Source organism: Myxocyprinus asiaticus, chromosome 5, assembly GCF_019703515.2.
Source record: "Myxocyprinus asiaticus isolate MX2 ecotype Aquarium Trade chromosome 5, UBuf_Myxa_2, whole genome shotgun sequence".
NCBI lineage: Eukaryota > Metazoa > Chordata > Actinopteri > Cypriniformes > Catostomidae > Myxocyprinus > Myxocyprinus asiaticus.
The window spans coordinates 175,411-200,684 of NC_059348.1; the positions used below are offsets into that span (position 1 = coordinate 175,411).

Consider the following 25,274-nt stretch of genomic DNA (forward strand, 5'->3'; position numbering starts at 1 on the left):
CGTGACAATCTGATGTCTCAAGCACCTTTGGGTCTCGCTTTGATAGAAAATCCCCTTTTTGTAGTAATATTTCAGTCCCAAAAGTCTCTAGCTTTAGCGTGGGTGCCAAATTAGGTCATTTGAGTACTGTGTGGGGGAACAACCTGCCCCTCCCTCTCATTATTGTCACCCCGCCTCTGAGGGCCGTCCTTCAGCCAGGCTCATGACGGGAGTGGGCAGGAGAAAGAAGAGGTGCATAATTAATAAGCCTTGTTTGTGCAGCAGGGTGGAACGGGGCACACCTCGTCACCGCTGCCAAATAAATGCAGAGCGTGCCTCTTCTTAGTGAGCCAGCTTCTATTCTCCATTTATGCACACACTGGCATCCTCGCACACCCAGGACCAGAGCAGTGTGGGTTTGGCTGAATTAGATGTGCCGCCGGACTCGCTCCTCGGACCGCCGGTGACACATCTTATTTGCGCCGGGTATCCGAGGAGCGAGTCCGGCGGTGCATCTAATTCTGCCAAACCCTCCCTGCTCTAGTCCCAGGTGTACGAGGGCAGCTTGCATCGCGGCTGACGGGCTAGAAGCTGGGCCACCTTCCCCTCATACCTGTCGCGGGCCTGGGAAGTCAGTCCGCTAATGACACCGCCACCCCACATGCCACAGATCCAGGAGGGGAGCGTGTGCGGCCACTGGACCACGCTCATGCCTGGGCCATTCCATGGATGCTTCCCCGCCCTTCACGGAGCCACGTTTCACCGTGAGGATGACATATTCCACATTGTTTTGAACACCATTACCCCTGGACACTATTTTCCACATTTATGAACATTTTATGTTTATTATCATTTTCAATAAATGCCTCTCTGAGGCCTGACACCACACCCACTGTGTCTGGCTCTTGCTCACCCCACCACAACTGTGCTGAACAGCTGATATGAAAATTAGAGGTTAATACATAAAGCAAGGGAGCATAGCACAGATCAGTAAGCTAAGTATCAGAACAGTAGTGAAGCCAATGAGCTCTCATTTCAATTAGTTGTACATAACTAATTATCATAAGCGGCAGTGATTTCATTCAGGTCCTGCAAAGCACCATTATTACCATTCCAAGTATCCCACCACTGCAGCAGTGTTTCACTCCCCGCTCCTGCAGGAGCTCCTTTATTATACTGTCTCAATTTCTCCTCTGCTGCAGCAGTGCTTCACTCCCCACTCCTGCAGGAGCTCCATTACTGTTCTCTCATCTACTCCACTATAGCAGTGCTCCTGCAGGAGCACCCTTTACCATCGTCTTAACTAATCCTCTACTGCTGCATGATTTTTACCATGCTTCCGCTGAAGCCCCTTTTGTTTATGCTTCACCGCAGCCGCAATGAGCCCCAATTTTGGCAACAGCAAGTCCCCTTCTCCTCTAACACATACGTACTACCCCACTACCCACTTAAGTGATTGACAACAATCTGGCTGCTTCAGGTCACCTCTCAACAGTTCTCCATAAACTGGCATCTCAGCATTAATAATTTTCATAGGAATAGAGTATAGGCTCTCCTGTCGAACACTGTGTGGTCCTGTGCTTGAGGAGTCGGCCCGTTCCGATCACAGTGTGAGCACTCATTTAAATGTAGTATAAATAATTTTACGCAAAAACATGGGCTTTCCCGTAAAAGGCTGTGCGGTCTCGCGCTTGAGGATTCAGCCTGTTCATTTTGCAGGATAAGCTCAGTAAAATACAACATAAATCATTTTCACATGAAACAGGTGCTCTCCTGTTGAACGCCATGTGGTCCCGTGCTTGAGGATTCAGCACGTACATTTTGCAGAGTGAGCCCAGTTAAAAGACAGCATAACTAATTAGATGGAAATGCAACATGGGATCTCCTGTTCGAATGATGCGTGTGCTAATTCATGCCTTTTCTATCATGGGCTCTCCCGTTGTAATGCAGAGAGGGCCCCCGTTCAATTGCATGCTGGTCTTACCCGTTCAAATTCCTGTAAGAACCTTATGTCAGTGGGGTTCTCCAGTTAGAATAGCAGAGTGAGCCCTCCCATTTAAACGGCTTGTGTCTGGAGGTGGCTTACAGTCAAGTTCGATGCGAGGTGGGCCCTAGCATAACAGGGTCCCCTCCCTTCCCCTCCCTGGGGGGTGACCTCCCTGTCTGGGCGTTGCGGATTCCTTCAGCGCAAAAACAGCTCCCGCAAGAGCTCATTTCCATGCGACGGTAACCGCCACCCAAGGTGGTGCATGTGCATCTCCGAGATGTCTGTTTTAGACCTTTTCATCTGGAAAGCATCACAATCTAATTAACACCTGCTAAACATCTTTAAAAGATCAGATTTATAAACATTCTAAATAATAAACGTCTCAAAGACATCTGCAGAATGTCTTATTGACATCCGAGACATTCTTATTGAAATTCGTTTAATACACAGATGTAAACACATCAAACAGACATCTGGGTGATGTACCTGTGCTATCGAGAACTGCTTCTACTATGCTTCCATCTTTACATAATTTCTTCTCTACTATCTCCAAATTCTATCCTCTAGTTCTCCATTTCTTTATAATTTCCTACACCCTGGCTGACCCTAGCTTGAGGCTGCCCCCGCAAATGGCAACTGCTTATTTGTGGCACTGCTCTGCTTACTCAACAAAGCTCAGAGAGCTCTCCCTTATGCTACTTTCGGTTGTTGCCTTTTTGGGTGGGAGAAAAAAATCATAGAGATGCTGATTATGACAATTTAGAATCTCTTTGAATTTAAACCAAGCACATAGTATTCAGTATCTCATGGAGATTTAAACGTTAATGACTCGCTATCTCTGTTATTGGCAAATGTTTTTTGGAGGGGGGTTCAGAGCTTAGGTCGAATCTTGAGCTCCAGCCCTCCACTATTGACAGTGAGGCAAATCTAAATACCTTTACCTCTATTCAAGGATTACATGTGAACTTCTGAATGGCTAAACAAATCAATAAAAATGACAAACAATTTTTATATTATCTGAAATGACTTCTAATACCTCTGGGAAGCACCCTCGTGCCCTCACACATATATTCAGTACGTTTTATTTGTTATGCTTTCTGCTATTTGGTTACATACATTACAATCATATGTTTGTGTGTGTGTGTGCACATGTGTGTTGTCTCACCACTGAGCTGTCTGATGGTCCAGTTCTTCCTCACATCAGCAGGTTGTGAGGGCAGTTCAAAGGTGAAAGGTCCAGTGTTCGGGTGGATGTCTGCATCCAGAGCTGTGATGTTGATGCCGTTGTTCTCTGGTTTCTCACACACCTCAACCACTGCTGGAAACACTTGAGGAGCATTATCATTCACATCCAAGAGGTCAATCTGAAGAGTACCAGTGCCACTGGCTGGTGGAATCCCTGCACACACGCGCGCGCACACACACGCACACACAGTTTTCCAGTTGTTCCTGATTAACAGAAAATTATTCTACAAAAATTATTAATAAGGATTGCACTTACAAGAGCAATTTCTAGCCAATCAAATATTTTGGGGCAAAATATAGCTTGAAAAAAGTCATTATCATTATAGTCATTATAGAAATGTTCACAACTTTTCCATTACTTTTTTCCCCCTGAAAATTTCAATGAATTATCTAGGCCTGAAATTTTTTCAGAAATTCATTTTTAAATATGAAAATTAGTAATAATTATTGATGAGATACACACTGTATATACACACTGTGTGTATATATATATATATATATATATATATATATATATATATATATATATATATATATATGTGTGTGTATAAATTCATGATATTTCTACAGCAGCAAACATACCATTGTCGGTGGCGAGGAATGTGGCTGTGTAGATGTTATTTTGAACATATGGAGACTCTCTGTCTAAAACAGCGATGGTTGTGATTTGTCCATTTATGGGATCAATTCTGAGCCAGTTTGCAGGATCAGAGAGTTTGCTGTATCTAATGAGAGAGTTTACATGTCAAGAAATGAAATAAAGGTAAAATTACATAAATTATATTATTATTACATGCATTATAAATTGCATATATACTTGTAGAAATTCACTATAGTGGAATGGGCATTCACAGAGATTTTTTCCAGAGTTCAAAACCAGCTAGACTGAGCGCAACTAAATGAACCAGAAAATAGAGGCTTTCTTGGGTGATATGTTTAGTTTTTTGTTTTTTTAAATATTGGATGAGCTCATCACAACGCATAGGGGCCAAGCCAAACCCATTTGAAGGGGTGTCCACATACTGTGCCATACCATGTAGTGTTATTTGTGTTGTGAGTGACACTTTCTTGAATTTGTACCTGAGGTTCTGCTGCATTAAGCGGTCTGGATCTTGAGCTGTGAAGGTGCTGACGACAGACTCACTCTTCATGCCCTCCTGCAGCTTCAGCAGTTTCGGGTTGGGCTCAAAATAAGGGCTCTCATTGACATCAATGACACGGATGGAGACGGTGGCGGTGGACTGACGGGGCAGATGAATGCCTCTGTCCAGAGGAAGCTCGTTCAGTGCCACCACTGTCAGCACAAATGCTTGGCTCACCTCGTAGTCAATGGGCTTCATGAGATCGACAGACAAACAGAAATGAGAGAGAATTCAGTTCAATTCATCTAGATAGAACCTTATCAGAAATTCAAATAAAAAATGTGCATTGTGGTGATATAAAATTCTGGACATACTGTATATACAGTATATTTTTAATAACAATGCTGTCGTCCCTGGCAACTGATCTCATACTGTACATAGTGAAGGGGTCGATTTACTCCTGTCTCTTCAGCCTATTGTTGAGTTGAATACATTTACAAGCAATTGTTATAATCAAAAGGTAATCAAAGCATTTTAGTCATGTGCATTTATTCCGGTTATGTTCCAGGTAATTTGTGCATTTGACCACTGAGGTATGACTGAGGGTCTGACCCATGTCAGGAATGTAGTTAACAGTGCTTTATCATTTAGCCCGGCTCCCGGAGAACAAATATACATCTGGATAAGGCCACGTGAGTGTGTCTCAACCTTGAGAGAAAAGATGTTGTGTTCTGTCTAATGATGTCATTGGAGGGATTGTTTGTAGTTTTGAGAATCATGTGACTAAGTCAAAGGAACTGGATGCCAGTTTATCTAAAGAGAAGACTCACCTCTGACCTATCTCTGCTTATCAACTTGATTTAGTGTTTTAAAAATATAATCTTTTGAATGATCGCATTCAAGTAGTTAAACAGAACATCATGTTTGTAAGACTTCTAGAATTGTCTGTACTGTTCACCTATCAGATTTCCGTACTCATAAGAAATTATGTCAATTCATTTGCATATGCCTATAATTACTGTTGTTTCTGTAATCTAAGTTAGATTGAGGTTAGATCCTCAACTAATTTTCTCTTTCTGTCTTTTGCCTTTGGAAATGTGGAGAACTTTGTCTTCAGTAAACTCTCTCTCTAGTGATTGAAGCTTCAACTTTGACTCCTGGTCATCATTGTTCATACTGGTCTCTCTCTTGGGTATAACTGTATTTCCTTACAATAGCTGTCCTAGTTTCATGTTTCTCCTATCACTCCACACTTGTCACATGATGAAATAATTATGTGTTTTCCAAATGTTTTTCTACCTTGACAACAGTCACCAGGCCTTTATTAGAAACTGGATCAGTGGGCACAGAGAAATGAGCCGCTGGGTTGCCGCCCGTTATCTTGAACACGGTCTTCCACGCTGCTGTGTTTGGCTGATCTTTGTCCGTCACTGTCAAGTTGGCCACAATAACGTTCACCTGGTTCTCTGGAACCGTGCCATAGAACTGCACAATACATAAATCATGTACTGTATGTGACGGTAACATGTTTAAAGTTACAGCGTATAATGTTCATGTTACTTGAATGAGTTTGGTGTACAGTATGCATTCACTAGGGGTGTAACAGTTCTCGGTGATAAAAAAACGAACTGTACGGTTCGCCAGCCACGGTTCAGTAAGCATTTGCTCCACGGTTCATCTCTAGTTTAATAACCCATCTAGATCATCAGTTTGGAGGAGAAAAGAAAGCACCAAATAGAAATGCGCCGTTGTAATCTCCGCTAATGCACCTGTATGACTCTGTAGTTGGACACACTCCACCTGTGTTTTTACGTGGGTCAACTTTCTACAGAGAGAAGCTGTCCAATTAACTGTTAGTATGTTAACTCGGTTGATGACATCACAGTTCTGCACGTGTTAGTTGGCAAAATGGCAAGCGGAGAAAACAAGCTGCAAGAGAGAAGCCCCTGCGTCATTTAAGTCTCCTGTCTGGGAACTTTTGCAATTACAACAGCGATGGTCAAAAAACCTGTACAAAACAGAAACCGTTTGCAGACACTGCTTGACGCGAGTGCCGTATACTGGTTAATACATCGATATTTGATTATTTATTTACGCTGACATCACCTGGGAATATATAGCGCGCAGTGCGCACAGAGCCGCAGGTGAGCCCGAAACTGCACACAGACACACTCCCTTCCATCTTTAAACAGGCACTCGGTGCTAGTTCGGACAGACATGAAACAAGAACTAAAACTCTTGGGGTGTTCATAGCCAAAGTTATGTTGCCCTTACTCCGTTGATGAAGATGTGGGATTTCCGCATATGATTAAAATACTCTAGTCGCGTTATGACATCCATTCTCGTATTCATTTTAACAGCAAGTTTATTTCTTCTATAGTGATGTACAGATTCTGAACGTTGAATATACATTGAGTCTGAAATGCACTTTATGTTGAAGCATGTAGCGTAATAATGCAGGCATTAAGTTAAATGTTGAGTTAGTAATTAGAGAAAGGTTAAGGTTTTAGTTAAGGACCCTGATGAATATTAACCATGGTTTACTATAGTAATATTGTAGTAGCCATGACTGAAATAACAAGGACTGTTGTCACATGGTTTTCTTAGCAGAAATCATGGTTTTGATAGAATTAACCATGGTTTTATGTCATAATACTGTAGTAACCATATAGTAACCATGGTTTTACTATAGTAATATTGTAGTAGCCATGACTGAAATAACAAGGACTGTTGTCACCATGGTTTTGATAGAATTAACCATGGTTTTATGTAATAATACTGTAGTAACTAGTAACCATGGTTTTACTATAGTAATATTGTAGTAGCCATGACTGAAGTAACAATTACTGCTGTCACCATTGATTTCTTGGCAGAAATCATGGTTTTGATACAATTAGCCATTGTTTTACAACAGTAATACTGTAGTTTCCATATAGTAACCATGATTTTACTATAGTATTGTAACCATGACAGTAACCATGTTAATTTTGTGGTTACTGTGATTTTACTACAAATTCATTGTTTAAACTATGGTTACTGTAATAAAACCATGGTGATTTGTAGTGAGTGCAAATTTCTTGAAGTGTTTGTTACCAAATAGAATATTTTTACTTTGGATTTGGCAGTAATATTTTTTTTTTCCCCCTGAACATAAAAACTGAACTGTACCGAAACCGTGACCCTAAAACCATGATACAAACCGAACCATGAGAAATGTGAACCGTTACACCCCTAGTATTTACTATCATAAGAGTGTTTGGCAGATCTTACGGTGTCAGCAGTAAACTCTGGAGGATTGTCATTGACGTCTGTGAGTGTAATAACAGCAGTACCCGTGTTAGAGAGACCATATGAGGGGTTTCCTTCCATGTCAGTGGCTTGAATAATCAGCGTGTACTGTGGTACTTTCTGCAAAGAGAAATATTCAATTCAGATCAGATCATGGCTCAAGAAGTCAATTCTTCAATTCTTTCAAGCATTTCTTATAACGCTTAGTCACACACAATGAAATTACACTATTACTGGGTTCAAGGACAATCATATTTCAGGACAGTGTGTTTTACAGAATAAAAAGTACCAACAAAGAACATGAACCCTCATGTCTCATGGTCTGATGTCTAAACTGTTACACTTCAGGTAACACAAAACTGCTTTTGATAATTATTGTTTTGCACTAAACTTGGTTTTGGAACTTCACTTCACCATTGCAAACACTTCCTGAGTGGACAGCTTCGCCTGCTCTTGGTAAGCTGATGCATTTATTAATCTCTATAGTTTAGCATTAACATTTCTGTTCTTGGCAATATTATTTTATTCAAGTTGTCCAAATATGAATTTTCTTTGTTTGGCAATATTGTTAAGGTGACAAACTCCTGAAGATATCTGCCAAATGTTTGCCTTTATTTATAGTTTATTTATGGTTATTATTTGATTCTGGTTGGTTAATGTAATATTATATATATATATATATATATATATATATATATATATATATATATATATATATATATATATATTATTTTTTTTTGCCCAGAGATTTGGTACTACTTATGAATGAATGAATGTTACATTTATATAGCAAGTTTCTGACACTACACTCAAAGCGCTTTACACATTGAACAGGGGACTCTCCTCAACCACCACCAGTGTGCAGCATCCACCTGGAGAGTGCAGAGTGATAGAAACAATTAATGAAGGGGGATAATTAGGAGGCCATGATTGAGAAGGGCCAATGGGGGGAATTTGGCCAGGACAATGGGGTTACACCCATACTATCTATGAGAAGTGCCCTGGGATTTTCAATGACCACAGAGAGTCAGGACCTCGGTTTAACGCCTCATCCGAAGGACGGTGCCTTTTTACAGTAAAATATCCCCATCACTGTACTGGGGCGTTAGGACTAGGGATGCACGATACCACTTTTTCTCTTCCAATCCAATTCGATATCTGAAATCTCAGTATCGGCCGGTACCATTCCGATACCAGTGCTGTTTTTTTCATAATCAGTTCAGAATATCTATACCTAAATGAGTGATGCTAATTATATGTAAAGAAACACAAACCTTTAACTACACATTATTTCAATATACAGTTGTGCTCAAAAGTTTGCATACCCTGGCAGACATTTTGAAATTTTGGCATTGATTTTGAAAATATGACTGATCATGTCTTTTATTTAAGGATAGTGATCATATCTTCATATCATACCATTTATTATCACATAGTTGTTTTGCTCCTTTTTAAATCATAATGATAACAGAAATCACCCAAATGGCCCTGATCAAAAGTTTACATACCCTTGAATGTTTGGCCTTGTTACAGACACACAAGGTGACACACACAGGTTTAAATGGCAATTAAAGGTTAATTTCCCACACCTGTGGCTTTTTAAATTGCAATTCGTGTCTGTGTATAAATAGTCAGTGAGTTTGTTAGCTCTCATGTGGATGCACTGAGCAGGCTAGATACTGAGCCATGGGGAGCAGAAAAGAACTGTTAGAAGACCTGCGTAACAAGGTAATGAAACTTTATAAAGATGGAAAAGGATAAAATGCCAGTCAGTACTGTTCAATCACTTATTAAGAAGTGGAAAATTCGGGGATCTCTTAATACCAAGCCAAGGTCAGGTAGACCAAGAAAGATTTCAGAAGAATTGTTCGGGATACAAAGAAAAACCCACAGGTAACCTCAGGAGAAATACAGGCTGCTCTGGTAAAAGATGGTGTGGTTGTTTCAAGGAGCACAATACGACGATACTTGAACAAAAATGAGCTGCATGGTTGAGTTGCCAGAAAGAACCCAATGCCACAAAAAAGCCCGGTTCCAATATGCCCGACAACACCTTGACACGCCTCACAGCTTCTGGCACACTGTAATTTGGAGTGACGAGACCAAAATAGAGCTTTATGGTCACAACCATAACCGCTATGTTTGGAGAGGGGTCAACAAGGCCTATAGTGAATAGAATACCATCCCCACTGTGAAGCATGGTGGTGGCTCACTGATGTTTTGGGGGTGTGTGAGCTCTAAAGGCACGGGGAATCTTGTGAAAATTGATGGCAAGATGAATGCAGCATGTTATCAGAAAATACTGGCGGACAATCTGCATTCTTCTGCACGAAAGCTGCGCATGTGACGCTCTTGGACTTTCCAGCATGACAATGACCCTAAGCACAAGGCCAAGTTGACCGTCCAGTGGTTACAGCAGAAAAAGGTGAAGGTTCTGGAGTGGCCATCACAGTCTTCTGACCTTAATATCATCAAGCCACTCTGGGGAGATCTCAAACGTGTGGTTCATGCAAGACGACCAAAGACTTTGCATGATCTGGAGGCATTTTGCCAAGACGAATGGGCAGCTATACCACCTGCAAGAATTTGGGGCCTCATAGACAACTATTACAAAAGACTGCACACTGTCATTGATGCTAAAGGGGGCAATACAGAGTATTAAGAACTAAGGGTATGCAGACTTTTGAACGGGGTCATTTCATTTTATTCTTTGTTGCCATGTTTTGTTTTATGATTGTCATTCTGTTATAACCTACAGTTGAATATGAATCCCATAAGAAATAAAAGAAATGTGTTTTGCCTGCTCACTCATGTTTTCTTTAAAAATGGTACATATATTACCAATTCACCAAGGGTATGCAAACTTTTGAGCACAACTGTAAATGTACAAACTATTAAGAAAAACTTTATTGTTAACTAGTCTACTGGATAATACTGTAGCAAAATTAACAGTAATTCCAGTATAAGTGTTCAGTAGAAAAGAAGGCCGTTTCTTTTTTCTTTTTCTTTTTTTTTTGTGCAAAAAACACTCAACTTGTATCTGGACTTTAAAGGATTCAAATCTCTTTTTTGTTCAATTTAGTTGTAAGACATCAGTTCACTTTTCATTTAGTTATTTTTTGGAACACATTAAACTTAAATATTGTTATAATTTGTAAACAAATAATAATAATACATTATTATAATTATTATTGTTGACTTTTAGAATTTTAAATACAACAGTAATATATTTAAATCATGCACTTTTTAAACCCTCACGCTTTTATTTTGACATGCTGAACTCTTCAGGAAGTCCTGTATGTGTCTGTTTGTAAGCATGTTCAGAGTAGTTTAATTAGCTTCTTATTCAAATTCTGGTAAAATGCACCGTTCTAAATGCATATTATAAGTGAACCGAACTATTGAGCATCTACATCTGAGATGTTGTTCGTGAGTAGCGCTCAAATGTTGTGCAATGCGTGAAGGCTAAAAATAGTCAGTGTGTGTGTGTGTAAACAGAGCAGCGCCATTCAATAACGTGCTGGCACTGCATGTGCATATTATATATTTACTTATTAAACACAGCCTTTTGTGATTCATAGAGCTAATCGCACGTCTTCAGGTGGCTTTGAATAAAATGCATGAGTCATATTAACTACTTCAATGGTGTTTTGATGTTTTTTTGTTTTTTGTCCTTTTTGGAGCTTGACAGGAACGAACAAGACACACAGTATCGGATTTGGATCGGGCTCGTCGGACCGATACCCGATCCATCTAAAAATGTCAGTATCAGAGCTGATGCCAATCCAGGTATTTGCATCCCTAGTTAGGACCCATATAGACTGCAGAGTGAGCACCCCCTGCTGAAATCACTAACACCTCTTCCAGCAGCAACCTTAATTTTCCCCAGGAGGTCTCCCATCCAGGTACTGACCAGGCTCAGCCTTGCTTAGCTTCAGTGGGCAACCAGTCTAGAGTTACAGGGTGATATGGCTACTGGCTTATGAAAACAAGGGCACCATTCGCACTGTCAATCAACTTATCCGGTCCCACTATATATTAGGTGTCTTTAACTACTATACTAGTATTAGCATACATTTACATTTATGCATTTGGCAGACGCTTTTATCCAAAGCGACTTACAGTGCCCTTATTACAGGGACAATCCCCCTGGAGCAACCTGGAGTTAAGTGCCTTGCTCAAGGACACAGTGGTGGTGGCTGTGGGGACTGAACCAACAACCTTTTGCTTTCCAGTTCAGTGCTTTAGTCCACTACACCACCACCACTCTGTTCATTGTATTGCATACTGTACATGCAATACAATGAACTTCTTGTGTAACTACATGATGTTCTGTAAAATTCTCACAAGATTCACATTTGCTGCTACTGAGCTTGAGGTACGGGCATGTTTAGGAGTAGGGTAGGGGTTAGGGTAAGGGTTTTGGGTAGGGTTAGGTTTAGGTTTAGGATTAGGGGTAAGGCGTTAACTACAGATGAAATAAATGCAGGTACTTTAAATGCAAGTACAATGCAACAACACATATGTACTGTAACACTCCCAAAGCTACATGTATATGTATCTACATATATATCTGAGAACTAAATGTAAGTGTATTTACAAACTGGACCAAGATTATTAACCAGGCAAGAAATATAAACAAAAATCATAAACCATTTCAAATACAAGAGAATAAATACATAAACAAAAGTCAGTTTGAATGGTCTTTCTCATTAGTTGGTCTGTATTCCAGTCCAAGCATTCAAAAGTCTTTTCAGGTGTGAATTAATAAAACAGTCAATCTCTCACCAAACTGTAGAATTCCAGGAAAAGAGGGGAGAAGGGTTTAAAGCAATAATGAATTTCAGTTGTGAAAAAAGGTTTTGTCCCAACGAATGGTAATCCAAAGCATGAAATGAGTAATAATCCAGGTTGTTGATCTCAGTAGTTGAGTAAAGTTCTAATGTCCAAAGAGTGATCCAGTTGAGATGTCTTCAGATAAATAAGGAAAAAATAATGATATAAAAAAACAAAACAATCACAAACAAACAATCAAACACTGAAGTATGCAGTGAGAGCAAACATTGATCAAATATGAACATTTCTCATATCAAACATTTACATACAACAAGTAATAAACAACTTATATAGAGATGTAGAACAAGAAAGTTCCTCAACATAGGGTTTTGTGCAGGGAAAGCCATAGATGAACAAACACTCACAGCAACTGCTAACACACTTCCTGACTAGTCTTACTTCCTTCCTTAAGAAGAGGTCTTCTTCCTGCCAGAGTAAGTCCCTAGCGCCCCCTCAAAGCCGGGAATAAAATTGCAATTTCAAGAAAATACATGAAACAGTTTAATGGAACTGTTACAGTACATAATAAGTACATTGTACCAAATGTACATAGTAATTAACCCTCAGTGGTCGATGGACGCGCCAGCGTGTCCTGCTGGATTTTTTCCTCATAACAGCGGAAACAACTTAAAATTCTCTGTAATTTTTGGGCATACAGATAAGTGTAAGACATCATTAGAGACTATAAAGGGTCTACTTTTATTTGTGTACACTCACAATAACAACAAAACCTTGTGCTTTTGTAAAATAAAGAAAATAAACAGGGTGCGCTTTCAGCTGTCTCTGTCTCCACGAGCATCTTTCTGAAACACGTCACACAAATGAACTGAAACTCCGCGAATACTTATCACACAAACATAAAACATATGTCTAAAGAAAGCTTAAAATGTCTAAACAATTCAAATTTTAAACAAATATTCTCATGCAATGTAATCTGTATGAAACAAAGCGATGTACAGTTTCTCCTGGCTCAGCTAATTATCGTTAATATGATCCCACCCACGGGCAGAGGGCGCTATTCATACGGTAATGTGCTGAGACGATCAATGCAAATGGTAAACGCCCCCAACAGTGCCTTAAAAACCATTAAGTTCATTCACTTTTCTGTGCGTTTGGAAGATGGCATGCTACACAGGTGAGGAAGCTCCTGGACAGTGACGAAGAGTTCACATTTTCCTCAGAAGAAGAGCGGGAATCCGACAAGGAACGTTTGAAGAGCGACTTGATCCAGCCGAGGATACAATTTCAGATGAGTACGTCTTTTAGTTTTACGTACATTAGTTGACATGCTATTTTATATAAACGTACATATTTTACTAGTTGGACTATTTCCAGACTTGCCAGCCAGGATTCAGAGTATTAGGCAAGTTTTAGTTACATTTAAATGTTGTTTCGGCTAAAGCAGGTATTTAAATTGAATGCTGTATGATATAAATATGATATGTAATATGATATAAAAATAATATGAATGTTTAGATTATATTTTAACCAGTGTTTATGCTGCCTCATTATCATCAACGAAGCTTGTGCTTGCAAATATCTGTTCGGGTGTAAATGTGTAAAATGTGCTGTAAATATGCCCATATTAGAAAATCAGTATATTAGAATGATATCTGAAGGATCATGTGACACTGAAGACTGCAGTAATGATGCTGAAAATTCAGCTTTGATCACAGGAATAAATTGCATTTTACAATATATTCAAATAGAAAGTTATTTTAAACTGTAAAAATATTTCACAATATCACTGTTTTTGCTGTATTTTAGATCAAATAAATGCAGCCTTGGTGAGCAGAAGAGACTTCTTTTAAAAACATTAAAAACTGTTTAAACGGTAGTGTAGGTCTAAAGTTTTTAAGTGAAGTCTTTATGTAAAGAAAATATATAGTCATATTCTGTTAACTTAAACTTGATTTTGTGAATAAGCTACAAACAATACATTCAATCATTAAGTCTCCTCACATTCATTCTCTCTCAGGGGAGGGGTCCTCAGGTGTGAATCACATCAATATTCATGATCATCCACGCCTCCTCGCATATGGCCTTTCTAACACTAAATGTGTTTTACAAAAGTTAAATGACTATATTGTTTTGTATGAATTAGTGATCAGGATGGTTTTCACATCATTTTGTAGCAAAAACTCTAAGCTACAAGATCCAGTTCTCAAAAGTCTTGTGAACAAATGTTTAGTGTGTGTTATATGGCCTTATTTCAGTGACTTAAAAAGTTTTTTTTCTTTTCAAAAACCACACATAAATGTTATTTTCTCAAAAATACAAACATGTACATACATTTTGTTCACATATTATTGTAGACCAGTTTGTGCTGAATACAGTGTTATCAGACTTTAACCATTAATATGTTTTTAAGCAACTGAAAAAAGCACAAATGTCAAGGCATGTCAAAACTTCTCCAGTGCCCAAAAACACCCTCAGACCCCAGAGGATTAAAGACACCTCATATAACATGGGTCCACTTATCTTTCCTCTACTGTAGATAATGTGGTATTGATATACTGTACCTCTCTGTCCAGCCCAGCAGCCACAGTGATGATGCTTCCTGTCATGTTGTTAATAGTGAACATGTTTGCGCTTGGGATGTCAGGATTCTGGGACACGATCTTGTAGCGCAGCTGACCGTTAAGAGTTTTGGGATCGTCATTGTCCACTGCTGTTACTGTCATAACTGACGTGCCTTTGGAAATCAAAGACACACAGATCATAAAAATCACACACACTCAGCAACATTCAAGCGCAGTTTCATTCATTTCAACAACTCCTAGGGGCAGATTCACTAAGAATGAATTGCGTCCAGTAATAGCGGTGTTTTTTTACACACGCTCTCTGTGCTAAAGAAATTGCAGATCAGGCAATAGTGCAAACACACCCACAAAATCACTGCTGAGTGCAATTTGCATATGCAATTCTGATCTTGCGGTCTGATTCTGAGCACTGTATAGTGGAGGATGCCGCAGACCACCATAATGATGACTGTAATGATGACCCGGGATCTCATTGTACCTCCTGTACCTCATCCATTTTTTGGAGTTTAGCCCCACCTCTTTAGTATAAATGCCTCATTAAGATGCTCATTAAACATAATTATTTATAGCACAGACAAAAATCTTAACATGACATCAGCAGAAAGGGTCCATCAGTAGCGATGATTTATAGTAGCCAGAGGTCACTGATGAGCTCTGCTTCAATCCTAATGGCAGCTTCTCTGATTGGATCCTGCTTCAGGATTGGGTGTCGTGGAGTTCTTTACCTGGTTTTTGGAAACTAAATTGGTTTAATGGGGTCGAGCTGCAGAAATTGCATACAGCAGCTTTAAAAAGCATATTTTAAATAACCTAAGCATTTGCGTGGTGCGAGGGTGTTTGTATTGCTTTTCTATTGCTGTTATCTGTAAGTCTGTGCGTCCTTTTAATAGGCTATAAGGTGATAGCTTTTTGCACATATTTTTAATGTGCTTTTATGGTTCCGTTTCTCTGATATGTCAATGTGATACGGCCATGGGAAACCCTAGTGAAAAAATGATATACTTAAGCACACTTTATTCTTGGGTGCTTCAGTATACTAAAGTGTATTGCAGGCAGACTATAAATTGGTATAGTTAAAATGTCTGCTAAATTGGAACTTTGTACTTAATGCACTTTAGTTTGCCGAAAGCAGTGCTGTGGTGCAACTAAAGGTGTGTTAAGTATACTTGGTTGTGCTAAAATGGAACTATCTGAAGAATACTTTAGTACACTTTAAATATCTACCCTTGTATTTAGTTTTTGAAATACACAGAATTGACTCAGTGTAAACTTATAATGTAGTTTGGTGATATTACAATTGCAACTTCATTACACTGTAAGAGTGCTGGACATACTGTACATTAATATTATACTGATAATATATTGCTGACCCACACCACAACTGAATTTCGGCTGGAATTAATATATGTACTTCTTCTGACACTGGAATTCATAGTATTATAGAGTGGGTATTACTGGGAAGAAAGTCAGAGTAAATGTAAATGTAGTATCACTCTTGTGTTTTAAGGAATGTGCATAGTGTAATTAAAAAAGTACTCAAAATAATGTTTTAATTATCATTTTTAAATTAATAGGTTTCCAGCATTAGTAACCTCTTGTAATAAGACACCCAAGTTATAAGACTCAGTTAATATGATAACAGTATGTTGAAATGCAAATGAAATCTGCACTCTTAAAAGTTCTCAGAACAGACATGGCGTAATTTAATATAAACAGTATACAGTATATATATATATATATTAGGAAAATATTAGTCATACTAGTAATTTATTGTGCTTGAAGAACATTTTTGTGATAATCACTTTTAACACTGTTCAAACAAGTTGTAGAATCATAAAAGAAGTTGTAGATGGAAACCAGTGTACTTTCTTAAAGAACACTATATCTGAACAATGTATACTTCTGCTAATTTCATTTGTAAAAGATATACTACTTTACAACTTCATTTGTAGTGATCAAAGTTTCTCTGTGTGCATTTGAGGAAAGCATGAAATAAGCGCAATTACATGGTATTTTCAGTTAGTACATAGATATGTTAATGTATTTTTAGTATACTTATGAAATAAATGCATTTTAAATACAATATGGTATATAACTTTTTCACTAGGGAAATAAGCCATAACCTAGGTTTCTGTGAAACACTGCCACTGCATGTATGTATCCTGATTGCTGAACAGATGATCCAGAATAATCCAACATAAATTCAAGTTCTGAACCAGCAACCTTCTGCCTGTGCTTAAGTGTAAGCAGATGAGAACAATGTTGCTGCATTGCAAACTGAACCCGCTTTTTCTCCTTCATGCAACAGAGGCTTGCAGGCTACAGAGTCCAATACCATATTTTTAACCCACAAATAAGTATAAGCAGATGTGTTTTATGTCTCCATCAGTGCAAACTAACTCCCTTTTAATCGACTTGATCGCAGGGGGCTGTGGTGCTCTTGCTGTATTATTATTAGCAGACATCACTCTATTTGCCCCTTTCTTCAGGTATGATCGCCTGCAGGCTGATGAGTACTGCTTTCTTTACCAATAATAAACCAAAGTACTAAAACTAAATAAGTAACAGTACTGTTATTATCAGTTGCATTTGTGAATTCACTGTTATGTTCACCTGCTCACTCTAACAGATCTTCTATGCTCTTAACAGGACTCTATGCTGTACTCATTTACTCTTCTGCATAAAGCTGCTATGCTTTACTCTCTAGTAGAGAGTATTGCACTCTTCTAATATGCTTGCATTGACCCATTGGCTGTTATCATTCCTCATGCACATAGAGGGTTTTCTACAGGTATGTTTGCCTTCATCAGATGTCTACAGGAGTTAAATCCATTATATTTACAGAATTTGCATGCTGGTTTCATTGTAGCTCTCTCTATAGGCCTATCCCAAGGATGCCTGCAGGTGTCTTGTTCCCCCTCTTCAGATGTGTTTGCACATTACACATTTATGCCTTTCCTTGCTCTGTATTAATTCCTCTCATCAGGTGTTGCAGGTGCTTCTACTGCTCTCTGAAGTGCATGTACACTATAAAAAATGTCCTCTTAAAATAGTGGCAGCAATTTCACCAGCAATTTACTGCAAATATACTGCACACTTAATGTAAAGCTCAAATGCAGCTTTTTACTGTATTCATCAAACACTGACAGCTACTGTTCTTCAAAGTAATTACAGTACAGTTCTACTGTACTATGCCATGGCTTCAGTTCCCAGCATGCACTTCGACATGAAGAAATTACATGATTTGTTTTTACTGTTTAATGGTTTATTTTGCTGTTGTTTTTGTTGTGGTTTTATTTACTTGCTTTTTAAGGTTCAGGTTTTACTTTTTATCTAAAAGTATGATTGTTGATTGTCACCATTGTTGAGTTTTGTATGCTGAGTGTTGATATCTGTATGTGTCTAGTTGACAATTCACAAATTCACCATTAACAACAGACACTCAGTATAAAAATCTGCATTGCAGAACTCTCTTTGAATGCTTATAATTCAATTACTTCTGTATTGTATAATGACATAATGCGATTACCTCATTTAGTGGCATTTGCAATTTATGATCAGACTAATAGTCTGTCCTAATTTAGCTTTTTTCCTTCCAAGTAACACAGTGCAAATGAATGTATTGAACTACAGCACATTAACACTGGCCAGAAGAACATTAAGAAAAAAATAAAAATAAATAAGGTCCCAGGTCCCAGCCCAAGGGAACACAATCACCATAATGGCGACTTTTCTAAGAACTCTATTAATTCTGAATGAAAACTTCTGTACATGTCCCCATAAAACTCTGATGCAACCCAAGCATATAGTACTTACTCAAGTGCAAGACCTGATCTGTATTTTACAATTTTAGGATCCCACAATGCAGTGCAATACTGTTATTTTAAAAATGTTAAAGATTTAATTGTACTTTTTTAATTGTATTTAGACAAGTGAAGAATGAGGGTGACAGGGTTGGATCCAGTATTGTTTTTATGTGTCAACAGCGTGAACACTGACAATAAGCCACAGATCTATACTACACTTTGGGTTTTAAAATATATGGTTCAAAATGTCACTAGATGTCACCAAGATGGCACTAGGATTTTTAATGTTCATCTTCCCAAAATGCAAATAACAGCTTTTTACTGTTAAACTAGACACTTCAATATGAGCCTGCTCTTTTTCTACCAGAATGAAACATTTTTTACAGCAAACTGTTGTATTTAAGAATTACTGTAGATTGCTGTAAGAGAAATTTGAACAGTGTAGAGGTATTTTCCCTGTCCCTTGCAGAGATGCTTGTATGTTTTCTACAACAGCCAGGCAGCTTCAGGTCACCTGATCAGATCTCCATAAAACCGGCATCGCAGTTAATATCTCCTCAAATCGCTTTTCTATATAGAGGTAGCAACTACGATCACAAAGGTTTGCCCCAGTAACAAACTGATTCACTAGGTGGTCTTTTGACACAAGCCAATCTTTTTAACATTCTAAGAGCTCTGCAGTCTCTAATTGTTTAAGTGCAAAATAACATGACTTAAACAATGGTCTACTACACTGTTTCTCAGGAATACTAGGCACCTCTGACTCCATCCATTGTTGTGTAGGCTCTCTCGATGAATGCTAGGCAGTCCCATGTTTGAGGATTCAACTCATTCATATCGCATAGCGGGGGCTCGTTTTTAAATACAGCATTAATTATTTTTATATGAATACAGTATGGTGGAGCCCAGGCAATGTTAATTTACCTTTAGTCTGGTTTAAGCATCCTCAGGTATCAAACATGTCAATCGATCACAACTGGCTCTTACCTCTAAACTAAATCTAAGAGCCTGACCTGTCACAAACCTCAATTCGGTTAGGTTCTTTAATCGGCACCACCCACCATTTGAATGCAGAGTGGGCTCTCCCGTTTCGATATAGTGAAAGCTCTCACACATCGGTCACAAGCTCTTCCGTTCAAATCATAGTGTGGGCTCACCCGTTCTAATGCAGTGTGGGTTTTCATGTTAATTACTCTGTGTACTCTCCCATTCGAATGCAGTGTGATCATTCATGGTTATTTTCATGAGGTTCTTCCATTTGAATTGCAGTGTGAGCTCCCGTCTGAGCTATTTTCCAGAGTCACTGTTGCAGCAGTGCAGTTACGCTTACCTATTTTTGGTGCATCGAGTTTAAGAGCCCTTACTTTTGTTTTAGCATTTCTTGTTACCAATGTATGTAATTTAGTATTCCCATTTTATTGCTTTCACTCATTTGGGGGGGGGGTTAGAACACTGAAAGTTAATAATAAGCTCTGGTACAGTTTAACGTGTAATATCTGCATACATGTCTAAGAAAAAATACTAAATAGATATTATAACTTTAGATATGATTTTAATATCTAAAGCACATAAATCCATCTTCACAAGCTTGCTGTCCATAGTTTATTTAAGCACCTTTTGGTGGGTAAATTAGAGCTTGAGTTGAGCCTCATCCTCGAGCCCCTCCTTTGCGGACAGCAAGCCAAATAAGTTTACCCTTTATAACTCAAAGGTCATTTGGGAAGGCAAACTTGTGAAATTGAATTATTAAACTAAGGTTATGAGGGGCTTGCTCACCTAATCTGCCAATCAACCTGCAAGATATATAAACCGCCGCTTACCTCACTCTAGCGAAAGTCTCTCCGGCATCCCTCCACCTCACCACCTCCATCCTCAGTCTTTTAAGAGTTCCTGCACTATAGCTTCCGGCATATATGAAGTAGTCCGTAAGGGGGGTAAATTAAAGCTCGAGTCGAGCCTCATCCTCGAGCTGCTCCTTTGTGGACAGCAAGCCAAATTAATTTACCCTTTATCACTTAAAGATTATATGGCCAGGCGAACTTGTGAAATCAGTACTATATTCATATAAGTGACTACAATATGCGTATACATATACATACAGTATAATACAAACTATTTGTTACTGAGGGTGGAGCTGTTGTTTCAGTGATTGACTTGATTAACATTTGATATTGCTATTTGCCGGAGAGGCAACAAGGAAGTAAAGTATAGGAAGTGTAACACATGAACAGTATGGTATGACTATTGTCATTTGGATGTACATTTGAAATTCTGTAATTTGTCTCATAAAATTTCAGTGTGGAAGGAACGAATCCCGTTCTATCATTTATTGCATCATCTCTTTGATATATATATATATATATATATATATATATATATATATATATATATAATAAATAAATAAATAAATATGATTCTAATTCTATTCTAATTGTCTTGAAAATTTTTTTTAACTATCTAGGCATTTGTAGATCCATTTGTGATAGATATGCATGCCAGATCTCTAAAGACCCCAGGAATTAATAATGTTTGGGGAAACACCCATGCATGTAAGGGTTAAAAGACATTTTTGTGTACTTTTGTACCATAAACAATTGATGTACTGCATTGGGTCACCACTTCAGTTGAGTCCTGAAGCGTAACAGTTAAGAAACACTGCTGGTAATAGTTTTAATGACGTCTGTACCTGGTTTGGAGCCTTCAGGAATGCTTCCGTTCCATATCTGATGGATGAACTCTGGTCGGTTGTCATTCATGTCAATCACGTTAATCATGATGTCAATGGGGTTTTCAACCTGATTACCATTCAGGTCCACAGCATGTGCTCTTAACTGATGTCATTAGACACAGAGTAGAAACAAATAAAATACCATGGCTACAAACATGTCGTCATTTCTAGATAAACAACATCAAGTCTGGGGAACTCAGCATGTGTGTTGTGCTGAACTCACATTGAAGTTGGGTAAGTGCTCGCGGTCGAGTGGCTTCAGGACAGACAGTTGTCCAGAGATGGGGTCAATGGAGAACACACCAGTGGGCGGCTGGTCAGCGCCAGGTCCCGTCACGCTGTAGCGTAAACTCACCTTCTCATCATTATCTGAGCGAATCTACAGGACAGCACAAATATCGATATCAAAACTTGAACTTAGTCAATATCAATCTGCATTCACAACCCATTTCAATTCCTGTCATAGACATAACCTTTACTATATTAAAGTTAATTAAATTACTAATTACATTAAATTACTCTGTTTAAGAAGATAATAGACAGGTTGCATTCCCTAAAACAGTAGCCCATAACAAGAAGTTATTACACTATTGGTTAACATTAATTAATAGCCTGTGCGGCCTAAGTGGAAAGTCAGCCATAAAGGAAAGTGGAGCAAGTTACTACATTTTGATGAAAAACTGAATGTATGAATCCCACACAATAAGACCAGGAACGAGTATTAAGAAACAAAATACCACATATATCCTAAAAGTCACAGCAGATTCTCTATCCTGCATTAATATGCTTGAGAATACTTTGTGTTTACACTGTGTACTGTGTGCAGTGTGAGTACATAAGGATTGTATGTGATATACTAGGTATGTACATAAGTGATGAGTAGTATGTGTTCATGTGTTGTTCTTACCCTGACCAGGTTCATTGGGAAAGGCCCTCTAGAGTTTTCTGCCACATTAATGGGAGGAATGACCCAATCTCTCTTCATGCGTTTGAGTGACATGTCTATGTGATGGGAGGGAAATGTTATCTCTGGTAAATCTCTCTTGGGCATGTGTTGCTCCTGTGGATATGGACACAGGTGAAGAGACAGGTTAAATGTGTATAACGCTGAAGAGATGCACAGCAACTCACCAATACACAGCAGGAGTCCACCTCTGCAGTCACACAGGTTTATACATTGTAATGCATCAGTGAAATCTGTCAAGAACATGTGCGGTGGAATTTTAATACAATTATGCTTCAATATAAGGAAGTTTATATATTTTATACATTATAAAGAAAATGAAACCTATTTTAGGACCATACCATTTTTTGCTTTTGATATTCAAGAAAAACATAATCTGGTCAGATACTGTATTTGGCCAGTTCCTAAGGACCAGAAGCCATAAAAGCATTAGGACAGCCACTGAAAATGTCAGAAGCGTGGTGCTTGCATGAGTAGATAAAATATGAACATATAAAGAAAGTCCCACCTGCCTACACTGACGGATCACTTGTCAGAAGATCAGACAATACAATAAGCCAACTGATCATAACCAGACTCTAATTGCAAGTAGTTACACATCACTTCACATGTCAAAGTGTGAAACAGAGCTCCTAAACCACACCAACACTCTGACATGACACACAGCGAAGAAGAGTTCTTGAGGAACCCCATGAGAAAAAGGGCCAACTGGTATAAGATGGCAGCCAGAGCTCCCAGCAGGTATAAATGAAGGGACGTTGGCAGAGAAACAACAAAGACTGGAGGTTTCTTCACAAGGACAATATTCAACGAAAGATGATCACTGCTATACCACCACCAACCATTTAATAAGTAAGATGCAACTGGCCATTCCTTTTTGAGCTGAAGTGAATTTTCACACTGGAGAAGCAAAGCCAGAAAAGACAGACAGTCAGAGGAACTTTTATTGAGAAGTTCAACACCAAAATCAGAAAACAGTCTAATAAACACGGTTCAAGAAGAGAAAATTGGACAAGATTTGTGAGAGAAGTGAAAAACTGCTAATGATATATTACTATTATCTGATGTAAATTGAAAATATCAGTTTCAATCAACTCGGCATGAGGAGTGAAACCAGAAGAAAAAAATAAGTATTATTTTAGGCCATAGGGTTGAAAAGGTATCAGCAAGAATTTGACTGAGAGACCCCAAAATTGGCCTGATGACTTCTCACACTATCCACAGTCAGTGTGCCAAATTTCATAACTTTCCTCCAAATGGTTCATAGGGCTGCCATAGACCCCCATTCAGAGGAGTGCACCAGTGAACCGCACTCAATTCTGCTTGAAATGGTGGTCTGAGGTCTCTTCATGTGAACTCTGGTATGGTTTGCAGTTGTTGATTGCAGTCAGTTCTAAATAACTGGTATTGCATACAGCTTGCATGTTTTGCATCTCTTGCAATCAGCATTACAAGCATTTAGGCTTCATTTGGTTGTCAAACTTTTTTTTAAGCATTTTTACTACAACCCCAATTCCAAAAAAGTTGGGACATTATGAATAATGCTAATAAAAACAACAAGTAGAGATTTGTAAATTATATTCACCCTTTGATAAATTGAAAACTACAGATTATATGATGTTTTACCTTGTGAAGTTAATAGTTTTTAAAAATAAAGTAATTTAAAATCAGATGATTGCAACACGCTCCAAAAAAGTTGAGAAAGGGGCAATTTAAGACTAATAACAATTTGACGAGTTGAAATATCAAGGCGATGTGAAACTGGAGATGTTAAACAGGTGAGGCAATCGTGTCATAGTAAATAAGAAGCTTCCTTCCTTCAAGAGCAAGGATCGTTCGAGACTTGTCAAGTTCCCAACAGATGCTTCAGCAAATAATCCAGAACTTTGAGAACAATGTTCCCCAAAGACAAATTGGAAAGATTTTGGGCATTTCACCCTCTACAATGCATAATATAGTTTTTTATTTTATTTTTATTTTATCCCCATTTCTCCCAATTTGGAATGCCCAATTCCCACTACACAGTAGGTCTTCGTGGTGGCGCAGTTACTCACCTCATTCCGGGTGGCGGAGGACAAGTCGCAGTTGCCTCCGCTTCTGCACAATCTGCACATCTTATCACGTGGCTCGCTGTGCATGACACCGCGGAGACCCACAGCATGTGGAGGTTCATGCTACTCTCCGCAATCCACGCAAAACTTGCCACACGCTCAATTGAGAGCGAGAACCCCTAATTGTGACCACGAGGAGGTTACCCCATGTGACTCTACCCTCCCTACCAACCAGGCCAATTTTGGTTGCATAGGAGACCTGGCTGGAGTCACTCAGCACGCCCTGGATTCGAACTTGTGATTCCAGGGGTGGTAGTCAGTGTCAATACTCGCTGAGCTACCCAGGCCCCCAGTGCATGATATAGTTAAAAGGTTTCAGGAATCTGGTCAAATCTCTGTGTGTAAAGGGCAAGATGAAAACCACTTCTGAATGCACATGATCTCTCCCTCAGACATCACTTAAAAAAGGCTTAAAAAACATAATTAATCTGTAATGGATATCATGTACATGGGCTTGGGATTACTTTAGTAAACCTTTGTTAATCAACACCACTCGCCGCTGCATCCACAGATGCAAGTTAAGACTTTACTATGCAAAGCAGAAGCCATACATCAACACTGTCCAGAAGCGCTGCCGACTTCTCTGGGCTCTGCCTCATCTGAGATGGAAAGTAGAACAGTGAAACCATGTTTTATGGTCCGACGAGTCCACATTTCAAATAGTTTTTGAAAAGCACAGCCGTCATGTTCTTCGGGCCAAAGAGG

General features: G+C 38.8%; 1 protein-coding gene across 1 annotated transcript in view; it reads right to left on the minus strand.

Moving 5' to 3' along the window:
• The window catches only part of LOC127440723 (cadherin-2-like), a 124,653-nt gene that overhangs the window by 21,323 nt on the left and 78,056 nt on the right, over positions 1–25,274 (minus strand). Inside the window, exons 5-13 of the mRNA XM_051697499.1 lie at positions 22,402–22,554; positions 21,718–21,873; positions 21,453–21,597; positions 14,940–15,112; positions 7,564–7,701; positions 5,593–5,778; positions 4,292–4,545; positions 3,794–3,936; positions 3,132–3,365 (exon numbers count right to left, since the gene is read on the minus strand). Coding sequence (XP_051553459.1) covers positions 3,132–3,365; positions 3,794–3,936; positions 4,292–4,545; positions 5,593–5,778; positions 7,564–7,701; positions 14,940–15,112; positions 21,453–21,597; positions 21,718–21,873; positions 22,402–22,554 — 1,582 coding nt within the window. The remainder of the gene's footprint in view (positions 1–3,131; positions 3,366–3,793; positions 3,937–4,291; positions 4,546–5,592; positions 5,779–7,563; positions 7,702–14,939; positions 15,113–21,452; positions 21,598–21,717; positions 21,874–22,401; positions 22,555–25,274) is intronic.